General features: G+C 36.6%; 1 protein-coding gene across 1 annotated transcript in view; it reads right to left on the bottom strand.

The window, feature by feature from the left end:
- The window catches only part of LOC149532428 (Early-responsive to dehydration stress protein (ERD4)), a 416,579-nt gene that overhangs the window by 28,346 nt on the left and 376,213 nt on the right, over positions 1 to 12,020 (bottom strand). Inside the window, exons 8-9 of the mRNA XM_089805383.1 lie at positions 8,676 to 8,954; positions 8,215 to 8,448 (exon numbers count right to left, since the gene is read on the bottom strand). Of these exons, the coding sequence (XP_089661509.1) occupies positions 8,215 to 8,448; positions 8,676 to 8,954 (513 nt within the window). The remainder of the gene's footprint in view (positions 1 to 8,214; positions 8,449 to 8,675; positions 8,955 to 12,020) is intronic.

Genomic DNA, 12,020 nt, shown 5'->3' with positions numbered 1-12,020 from the left:
GAGTGTCTTAGTACTTAGAAGATGTCGAAGAATAACTTCTTTGGAGAGTTGACCATGACATGCTTGTCACTTTTACATTTTGTACACCATAGTTCTTTTCCCTCCTTTGTCATTTCCTATTCTACTCACATTTCTTTCATCATCTACATCATATCCTTCCAAAGTGTCTATATGGTTCAGGACTAAACCTTTCCATTACCATCAGTTGTATCATTATCACTGATTTTTTTGTTCCTTTTGGACATCTTACTTTAACTCTCAATATCCATTGCCCAATTGTAAACTTTTGTATAGGAAGATTGTGGTACCACTTTCACTTTCTTTCAAATGGATGGGGTTAGTCCTTCATGAACAACCTTTTCTTCACGCCATCTGCTGACTTGTTTTCTAATTTACCAATCAACCTACAATAGTAGGCCCATACCGTCTCATTGTTCCCTTGCCTTGTATTGTAAAATTATGCTACTACTACATCACCATTATGAAGTAATCTGAACTCTTCCTAAAATGCCTAGTTTAGATTGTACAAAGTTTTCTTGCCACCAACTACCAGGTTTGTATACCAGTCAATTATAATTCCTTGTAAGGTAGCAGGGAAAGCCTTCAATTAGTACTCCTGGTTGTCTTGGTCATTAGTCTCCCATTTGTTTACACATGCTTTATAGTGGCAAGTTGGGTCTTCCAATCCATTCCCACTAAATTTGGCAAATTTCTTCTTCTCTAGGGAATTTATCTTTTTTCTCATAGGGTTGACACCTTAAGTGCTATTAGAATAAGGTGGGTCGGTTCCTCCTCCACATCCCTATGCTTCTCTTACACCTTTAGTTACATGTGAGTCCTCTACCCTTCCACCTCTGTCGTTCACAACTTGGTTACCTCCCTCGTAGTATCGACACTCCCTTTTCCTTGGAGTTTCAGGTTTTGTTCCCCCTATTCTTGCCTCCTCTAAGATAACTTGATTTCCAATGGGCTGAAGGGTACTCTCAAATAATTCTACTACCTCTCCTTCAAAATTCTTTTCCTCGCTATTATCATCCTTGTGGTTCTAGGATGGTTCGGTTGGTACAAAGTCACCCTCTCAACTCTCTTCACTAGCCACCTCATGCACTATGGAAATGCCTGAGAGCAATAGTTGTCTTGCAATCTCTTCTCACTCTTGCCTCATGGGTTGTGTTCTACCTGCAAGTTTTGACACCTTCGCTTGTCACTCTGTAAGGGACTTAGAGATTTTTGAACTAGTCTTTCCAATTGTTGTTATCTTTCACTCTATTCTTGGATTCACAAAGATCTTTATTACTATAGTTTCTGCTTCTTTTTCGTCTATCTCTCTTAAGTATGTCACCTTCTATCCTTGCTTGGAAGAAGGGGAATTAATTATACGAGTTTCTAGAGGTACGATGTCTTCTTGTCTCAAGCACTCCTCCTTGCTTTGGTTTTGCTCCTCATACCATTGCAATAGTTGTTGGCGATGTTGCTCCCGTTGCCTTTTTGTTCACTCTTTTAAAATGCAACCAAATTTTGTGCCAACAACCTTGCGAGCTTCCCTTTGCATGTACTAGTTCACAAAAAAATTTGACACATGCACCAAGTCTTGCGTCGATTGGTTGACCCATACAAGAACCCCTAATTTAGGGAACACATATTAATATCAAACGATCTTTTGTGGCTTAAAATATCTATAAGGCCTTGGAAACCTATTCGGTGATGGTTTCGAAATTGATTTTTTTTTCCAATGACCAAAATCTTCATTGGTCATCTATTACCAACAATTCCAACTCGCCTTAAAATGGAATTCTTATAATCATAGTTTTTCTTTCATTATAGAATTCATACCTTTAGAGATTTAATCTCTCATCAAGACTTGACCTTACATCCCAGGTTATAACAAAGTATTAGCTTTCTGAAACTAATTTTCTTTCCATCAAACATATAATAGACCTAATTTTACATGTTTGCTTCAAAAGTTGCAGACTCAACCTCCTTTTGTTTGAAAGAAGCATTTGACATTGCATTCATGAAATACTTTATAGATCTTCTCCACAGAGTGCTTATACTTTTCTCTTCAAGCCTTTGTAATCTTCACAATTTTATGGGGATTGAGTCCCTCCCCTTTCTTGTCTTTATAGAAATTTGGTAGTCTAGATTTGAGCATAAAACTCTTCATGTTGTGATATTTCTATCAGGATTCAACTATATGGTTTTTAACTCAATCGCATCAACCTATGTTCCATGACAAGAAGTACTTCACAAGAACCCATCACAATAGGGGACCAATAAAATTGTATTATGATAAAACAATAATCTCTTTTCCATTAATGCAAACTAATTAAAATTTCTATAATGTTATGGAAGTGGTTGACACTTCTTATCATATGCCCTCTTACATAGCACAAATCTTCAACAAAATCTAGTGTAACATGGGGATGTGCACTTGGGCCTAGATCCCCATGAACCAAGTGCTGAGATGTCATTGGGATGAGTACGATGCACACCACCACCAATGGTAGTTTTCCCACTGCACTTCTATTGTGTATGTCCTCGTCCTCGACCCTGTCCAGAACTCTGGGATGTAGGTGCAGGGGGACAGTGTCTAGGGACTTCCTAGGCATCCCTCGACTGCACCCAGGACGGGATAGGGTGTGGCTAGTGACAAAAAAGAAAAAGTTAATAATTTTTTAATTTCTTTGCTCCCTATTGAACCCTACGTGAATGTTGGTCCCATATAGGACCCCCAAAGCCTTCAAAAGGACCATATACTTCATTTGGCATTCCTTGTTTGCAATAGGAGAAAAGTGAGAAGAGTTTGGAAGAGCTTGGAGAGTGATCTTGCAAGTGATTGCAAAATCAAAAGGAGCAAGAGGACCAGGAAGATTCAATCTTACATTTATTTTCAGATTTTCATTCCAATTTGATGCAATTTGTTTAAAATAACCACATGTTCAAATTTCTCATTAGAATGCATTGTTTGAGTTTAACTTTAAATTTTTAAATCTTTAAGATTTGTGTTGGTCATTTTTCTTGTTGTTGAAACTTCAATTTTGAATTCATTATGTCATTATGCTGAAAATACTTTTGGGTTATTAACTTATGCTGAAACTTATTTCAATTCCTAAACTAGGTTGAAATTAGTTAGATTTTTTTTAATTTATTAATTTACTAATTAGGCTGAAATCTATGATTTTGTGAAATGCAGTGTATAAATGGCCTCTAGTCAAAGTGTAGAAAACATGGATATGCATGAGGTTAGTCAAAGTGCCTGCTTATCTGAGCATGAGCCTGAAACTTTGGCACCATTTCCTACAGATCCTTTTAATCCAAAACCCCTCAAAAAATTTGCTATCTGAGTGTCACTCCCTACAGCTCCAGCTAATGTAAGCTCCCAATCAGAGTCTCACTCCATACACAGAAATGAAAATGTAATTTTTGTGGTGTAAAATGGCATGGCAACATAACTAGAGTTAATTCACGCCATCTCTTTTGGAATGGGTATGATGTGAGTTCTTGGAAATTTCTTGGAAATGCTGAAAGTGTGAAGCATAGAATTGAAATAAACAAATTGTGGGGCATTTCTGATGATAGTGCAGTTCCAGTGCATAAATCTTTGGCTGATAGGCAACAGGTTCAAGCTATTAAACAATTACGAGGGCAACGAGATGATTCTACATGCATCTTGCATTGGAGAGTAGGGACATATTCATAATCAGCTTTCATTCCTTCATCCATTCATAGTTCAGTACGGACAAAACACAAGGGGTAAAGGAAGGTACGAAGTTATGGCACCAATAACCCCATTGCTGATTTATTTAATGTGCACGTAAAGGATCAAACAAATGATGCCATTGGTGAGATCTTATTTGCCAATGGCATCCCATTCCTTGTCACTTGATCTCCCTATTATACAAAGATGATGTCCATGGTGGAAAAGGACGTAGGACCATCATTTGTGCCACATGACGAGCACAAGTTGAGGACCATAGTCTTGGATAAGCAGTACAAGAAGGTTGGGGTTTTGATGGAAACAATGAAGGCATGTTGGCTGGAGTCGGGTTGCAGCATTATTATGGATGGGTGGACAGACATTAGACAACGTCCGCTCATCAAAATCATGGTCACATGTGTTGAGGGCCCATATTTTCTGAAGGTAGTTGATCGTTCAGGGAGTCGTAAAGATATTGATTTTCAATTTCACATCCTTAGGGTGGCCATTGAGGAGGTTGGACCACAAAATGTGGTTTCAAGTAGTGACAAATAGCTACATGAAGGCTTGGTGAGGCAGCCTATAGACATAATTGGTGAACTCTGTGTTGTGTGCATGCCATGAACAATGCACTCAAGGACACGGAGAAAATCAAATGGATTAGATGGGTGGTTAATGATGGTAGAAAGGTGCAGATGTTTATCTACAATCACCATGCTTCACATGCACTCTTCAGGGGTTTCGTGAAGGAGTTCCTGAGACTAGTTGAGACTAGATATGCTTCATATTACATTCTCTTGGAGAGAATGCTTGAGTTACAAGAGCCTCTACAACTCATGGTTATGACATAGGAATGCAATCAGTGGGCTTAGACCAAAATAGAGTGGGGGAAGAGAATGAAGGAGACAGTGAAGAGTGATCAATTTTGGGCTGATGCAAAATACAGTCTCCATTATTTCCCCAGGTTTTGAGGTCATCAAATATGGTGATAGGAATTCACCTACCCTTGGAGAGGTTTATGAGTGCATCAATTCCATGCTTGGCTAGATGAGGGTTGTTGTATGTGAGAGGGACCTCACTCTAGCATTCTATATTAAGCACATTCACCTTATCATTCACCCCAAGTGGGAGAAGCCGAACACTCCTTTGAACATGGCAGCCTGCATTGAATCCTAAGTGGTACATGACTAGGCTTGGTAGAGTTACGCCACTTCAAGATGATGAGGTGAAGGTCGGGTTCTTCTGATGCATTAGTAAAAATTTTAATGATAAGACTTCTTCCCAGATTCTCTTAGAGGGGATGGAATTTGCCACTCTTATAGGTAATTGTTAATTCAATATTAATTAGTATCTAGAGATTAGTAACTTCAAAAATTAAGTTTATTGTTGGGTATGTTAATGAGACATAACATTATGTTACAACTTATTATGTTCCAGGATCCTCAGATTTCGGGAAAATGGATCTTAGAACTATGGTACAAAAGCACCCCATATTGTAGCGGAAATTTCATGGATCGCAAAGGGAAAAGATCACCACACTAGCCACCTAATTCCTTTCTCAAGTTTGTTGTTCCTCATCTTTATAAGTTATAACCTATTCAAGTTCTTAAATTTTAATTTTTAGAGTTTTAGTTTTCTAATTTTCTCACAATGACCTTTTGTTTTCTATCTCAGGCTTCTAGTTCCTCGGCTGCAAAGAGCAACTGGCCTACATAAAGCTTCATCCACTCTCTTAAGAGGACATAGTTACCTCTAAGGGAGCAGAGAAGCTAGTTGTTGTGCACATTGTCTTGCATATCATAGATCACAAGACATGTGGTTACAAAGAGAGCCCATAAATACAATGCGATGTAGAGCTAGAGGATCTATATCAGATTGATGAGGAAGAGGCTGCAACAAAAGCCGATGCAAGGTTAGTTGGCATTCCTTTGACAGAACTTGATGAGGAAGATATTGGGTCTAGTAGTTCTAGTGATGAGGACTTTGGCTTGGGGGATGATTAGTCATTCGAGGCCTCCCATTGTTACATTTTTCCATTTTGACGCGACTTTAGATTTCGACATTTGTAGAACTCTATACTCACATTGATACTGATTGTGATTCATTATATCATGCCATACTACTCTTGTCATTGTAATCATGATCATCTGTATGATATATAATATTTCATATTTGAACAATGATTTAATCATTTAATGAATCATCAATCATATCAATATGTTACTGTGTTGAATGCTGAATGGTTCTTGTTCATTTTGCAATTTTTCTATGTACACACTTCAAATATATTGTATTTGGTGTGTTATACTGAAACATCTTTTCATTATTAGCATTTTAAGTTATATATGTATAGTATGCAGCCCCCCTCCCTCATACCCCCATCGTTGTCCCCCTTCCGTCCTGAAATCAAGGCCCTTTTTTTCTCACACCCAAAACTCGTCACAACGTTCCCTTGTCCTGTGGTGCTAGTGTTTCACTAACAAAATCCGTCCATAAAAGTACGTCTTCATGTTCTCTATTTTTCTTATTTGAGATGGGAAGTGCAAGAAAACTAATGTTCTCCAAAGCACATATTATTTTCCATAGACTAGGAAGGAAACCTGACTACAAGGTGGTTTGTGAGTCCAAGGTGCAACTCTCACAAAAATGGAAGGTTATCTTGTGAAAATCCAAAGCAGAAGAACAATGAACAGGAAAGGACTAGTGGACACTAAGAAGCAGAGAATAGGGTTTGTTAATTGTCTCTTATGAGTCATTGCAATGTTCACAATCCTGGGTCTAGTAAACTTCCTAGTCTAATGGAGGCCATCAAATTTATTCATTTCATTTAATTTCTCTTGCCAAATCTAGGTCAAGTGTATTGAGTAAATGAAAATGAGAAAGGTCTTGGGGTTGTGACGGACTAGATGCAAACTGCCTATAATACCATGACCCTTTTGATCAACAACCAAGTGTAAACCAATCTATTACAACAACACATAAGAAATCACTTGACACTGATTACATTGTTGAAGCAACAGTCATGGCATGGGAATGTTTACCCCAATGCTGCCAAGAATAGAAAAGACAAAGATGCCATCAACTTGTAAGAATTCAAAACAGACCCTTTATATTTGATGATGGTGTATAAATCAATGTTATCCATAAAAGAAACTATGCACTTCCTATAAAACAGATCCTTTATATTGAACATAGCACTAATCTATGTAATAAATCTTCGTATTTCTTGCTAAAACCTTGAGAAACAGTAAGCCATCAGCAGTGCATTACATTTTTAAGACAAACACAATTCCTGCAGTATAATACATAGCCCTGTCACATTTTCTATAGCACCATATACACCAGAGGTTGTCTTGAAGCAACTTTGTTCAAGGTAGTAGCACTACTACAGAAGATCTAAATAATAAAATAAAAACTCCATCCTATTTGTAGCACTGTCTGGAAAAAGTGTTGACAAGATACATCAGATGACATAAACACAAAACTAAAGCACAAAACTGAAAAACATAATTACTAATATTTTTGGTGACATTAGATTGCATGTGGACCTAGATGCTAATGCATCAGAATTGCTTCTCACCTTCTCCTTTTCAATGACATGGTTGGGCTCCATTCCCATGAGGGAAAGCTTTCAGACTGGTGCAACGAGACATTGAGGCATCTATTGTGACATTTTCACCAAGTCAGGGAATGTTAGCATGGCTTGCTATTCAAGTGCCTTAAGACTTGGAAGGTTACTGATCTTTCTTCTACATAAGCACCCCCATAGAAGGTTCCTCAGCAAGATGATTTGCTTCCCTTTCATCATCCTATAATTGGCACTTAGTTTGTATTCTCTATAGATCTTGTAGCCTTTGGTTCTAAGTTTTTCTAATTTGTTTTTCCGTAGGATTGTACATACATAACAACCACTTTTTATTGTAAACCCTACACCATGCACTCTCATGTTTCATGATTAATATTTTATCCATAGCATTATTGACTAAGGTAAGTATACTTTAGGACAGATAATCACCTCCAAATACTTTTTCATGGCAAGATGCACACTGCAGTAAATTTGAGATTTTGGACAACTATGAAGAATCTTAGGGTCATCTCCAATTTTTTTCTATTGTAAGAATATGTAAAGGGGACCTTTCATCTGCATTCCTATGGCATCCTCCACATCAAGGCAGCCAAAGCGGCATGCTTGCAGTACACTCATATCTAAAATACCTTGTCAACAAATATTTCAAGCATTTCAAATATTTTGAGACCCTTGGTAATATTAAGAAAAAATGATAACAAGAATTTTTATCATAGGTAAAATCTCATCACAAGAAGCTCACCACAACCAGAACACCAGTGACCATTTTTAGCTTCTAGGGAGGCAAAGATACACTACATGTACACTCTTGATAGCCATGGACTCAATTAAATTACGTAGCTATTTATTTTGGCAATGCTTCTTCGATAGGTATTAAAAAATGGACATAACTTCAAGTGTTAAAAGTGGTCAAGAAAAGCCAGAAAACTACCTGGACTGAATATCTCCAGAATGCAGGAAAAAAACGTTGCTTGCAGTACTCATTAAATAAGAGTGTGATTATAGGGAGTGGAATTGTCAGGATTGATGCTGTTGGTTTTTGCTTTAGTCCAAAGAAACCAACCAGTGTAACTTGCATAAGAATAAAAGACACTATTAAGTAGTGATGAATCTGGGGCCAAAACTGTCCACTGGTATCATATGCAGGTTCATAAACATTCACTATCTGCGAAGTGCCAAACACAAAACAACTATATTTTTAAACTTAGAATAGAAATAATATTTTCTCCAAATAAGATGCATGCAATATAAATATTGGTTGATTTATCAAATGACAACAATACCGTACTATTTCTACAGTATGAAAATAAAAGAAAGCATAACATTAAAATTATGGATAGACAAAAAATTAATAATAGAGCTTTCACATTCCCAAAAATAAGACCATATTACCTGATTAAGACAAACAAAATAGCCGAGAAATAAATACACTAGAAGAAATGGAAGAAGCAATGGAGCTATCATTGCATATGTCATCCCGATCAATATGAAAAGAGATATATTTGGAATGATTCTGTAATACGGAATCGAATATATATAAGGTTCATGTTTTTGTCCTCTACCAAATGAGTGAACCTTGAAAAGGTGCCACAAAAGTAATCCCAGTTGAAGAATTTCTAAAGGGAAACCTGCCAACCCAGTTGTCAAGATGTATGTGATGAAGAAATCTGCCTGCCAAAGTAAAAGAAGAAACAATCTATTAGGAATAAAAAAAAATTTGTGTACTAATTTTTTTGCTCAAAAAATTAGCACACAGTAAAAATCCAGAAGCAAAATAATTACTGTTATGGATTATGGGAACCCACTAGCAATAATCTATTAGGAAATAAAATGCCAATGGTGTCGGTCTTTAATCATTTATTAGAACTTTATCTATCTAATCTTTCTTCTACTTTATCTCTAGTATTGGTACTCAAAAACTTGCATTTAAATTGAAAATATAAAAGCTACTATCATCTTGTAGAAGACCTTTTAGTTTGTTCATATAAGAAAATCCATAAAAACTGTTGGAATAGTTGTCAATAGTCATTGATGTGAAAAGTGGGAAGACAAAACTACCATCAGTGTCAATGCTATTATGGAAGGAATTCATTGTCTGAGTTTGATGTTAGAGAATGTTGCCATTGAATCTCAACAGCTTGATCACATACAATACCAAGATTACAAGTATACCATATGTACAAACTGACATCTATGTTGACAGAGGTGAAGGGAAAAGGTGATAAAGAAGAGATGAAGACATAACACAAAGATCTCAAACTTAATATGATTGTCAACTTCATCCATGTATGAGCAGCGATAGAGGAGTCATTTTTGGAGCAATTATCATTAAGATAACTTGGAATGTAAGAGCAATGACGATTAAGAAAATCTAATAAACCACTAAGGCAGCGATCTTGTAATGGTCAGCTGTAATGTCCCCGTTTTTGGCAGGTCTTCGTAGTTGATAGAGTTAGCTCATCATAGCGACCCTCGTGACCTGACAGGGTGTTTTTGGAGTCCCAGTTGTGAACTTGCTGTTTTTAGTAAGTCTAGTTTTGGCAATTGCTATTTTTGGCAGTGCGGCGGGTGGCTTCAGCAGTTGGTCGTCACCTATAGTTAATAAAGTAATTTTTGCATGAGCTCTTATTTATTTATTAATCATTGAGTTGCATTATTATAATAATGTTTATCTTATTATAATAATGACATTAAGAGATATTTCTAAAAAGCGTGTTGGAAAGTTTTTGGTGTTGAGTTCTTTTAGGAAACTTCCGCAATTTCTGAGGTGGAGCTATTTAGGAAACTTTGACCAACGGAAGATTATAAATGAGAGCTCATTGCATTGGGAAAGGCATGCTTGATTATATATTTTCTTTTGTGCCTTTGTGGCTTTTTTCTGTTTTTTGACTTGTGAGCCCTTGTTGAAGTATAAGGGTCTCGTCTGAGAAGTTCTTGGCAATTGTGCTGAAATATACAATTGGCCAACATTCTCCTACTATATTTCTATGGCTAAGGAATAGGATCTTGAATATTATATTTTCTTTGCTTGAATTTCCTGGCTAAGTGTAATGTCCCATTTTTGACAGGCACCAACTACTTATTTTATTTTAGCCTTTATTTTCCCTGGAGGCTAAAAAGGAAGAAATAAGGGGAAAAAGATATATTAAATTAATTACTTATAAGGTTACTAAACAACGAATTATTAAAAAGTAACTTTATATTTAATTGATTTAATATTAAAGTGACTAACATAATAAAATATCAAAAAGTCACTTAAAAGAATAAAGTGTTGGATTCCTCTAGAAGCTTCTTGGAGTTGCTTGTGAAATCTTTATAAAGAGCCTTTGGGGGGTCATTTTACACATCTTGAGTTGCATATTCATCTATTGTGCTGAGAGCCTTAGTGCTTGCATACTTGCCTGAGGGTTTGAAGACACTAAGGTGCCAATTTCGGTTGTGAGTTATCAACCCTAGTTGGGAGTGGAGGAATTGGTATTCAGCCAATTCATTTATGATTAATTGGGAGATAATATTCAATGATTTTTGTTCAGCCTGTGCATCTAATTTTTGACATCAGTTGGCAAGGAGAAAGGTTTCAGTTTTCGCAACGGATCCAAAAAAGCAAAGCGAAAAAGCAGAGCCGAAAAAACAATCCAAAAACGCAAATCCAAAAAAACAGTCCGAAAAAGCAGAGCCGAAAAAGCAGTTCGAAAAGCAGATTCGAAGAAGCAGTCCGAAAAAGAAAATCTGAAAAAAAGCAAAGCCAAAAAGCATTTCACCTCAGCTACTTATTCCAGGTTCTTTTGGTATTTACATTTGGCAATTGTAGATGGATACATTTGACAAGTAATATATGTCTATTGTTACCAAAGTATTTAGTCATTGTGAACATTGAAGTATTGAAGGGAAATCAACTTAATTCAGCTGTTCACTTTGTATGCCAAATGTTTGTAAAAACGTCTCATTGCATAGTCATAGGATGCATACCAAGTGTTTGTGAAAATACCTCTTGGCTGTAAGTGTGCATTTTACATCAGAATTTCATGTACTTGCATTTGGAAAATAATAAAAAGAAGTTGCATATCACTTTGATTTCCAATTAGTTATTTTGCAATCATTTGTATTCATCAATATCATTGGCATTCAAAAATCATAGCAAAACAACAAACATCAGCAAACTGAGGCTGCAAGGGAAGTGTTTGACAAAATTCCTAAGGCAGAAAAACAGGGATAAAACTTCAAAAATTGTCAAGGCGCTTTACACTGAGGGTTTGAAGAAGTCTGAGAATCATCATTGGCAATTGTAATGAGGTAAGGAATTGTCATAATTCTCCAGCTGTGATCACTGTGGCTATGGAGATAGGTATTTTGAATGTAATTGATTGTAATGTGTGCATCTGGAAATTGATTTGATAATCTATTGGAGGTACTCTGATTGTCATTTTTTGTTACTTGTGTTGCGTCTGAAATTGTATCAGCTAGACGTCAAGCTGAGAGTTGGTTTGTTGCCAGACTTGAGATTTGACAGGGAGAAATAACACAAATTGACAATTTGCATTGTCACACGTCCTGTCTATGCAACCGGCGTTCTGCATTGCAGCTGGGTGTCATTCTTTTCCTAGCTGCGTTTTGCATTGGAGGCCATTCAAATTAATATCAGACCATTTGACAGTGTCCTTGGCTTGCGTTGAGGATATTAGGGAAGATGCTTTGTTAAGGATTCGACTCTGATATATATTCTGGGCTATTCTTTCA

This window comes from Cupressus sempervirens, chromosome 10 (assembly GCF_028749045.1).
Source record: "Cupressus sempervirens isolate cs-2001-9-10 chromosome 10, ASM2874904v1, whole genome shotgun sequence".
In the NCBI taxonomy this organism is placed as follows: Eukaryota; Viridiplantae; Streptophyta; class Pinopsida; order Cupressales; family Cupressaceae; genus Cupressus; species Cupressus sempervirens.
The sequence above is the reverse complement of the archived record's forward strand: the minus strand, read 5'-3'. Positions and strand labels throughout refer to the sequence as shown.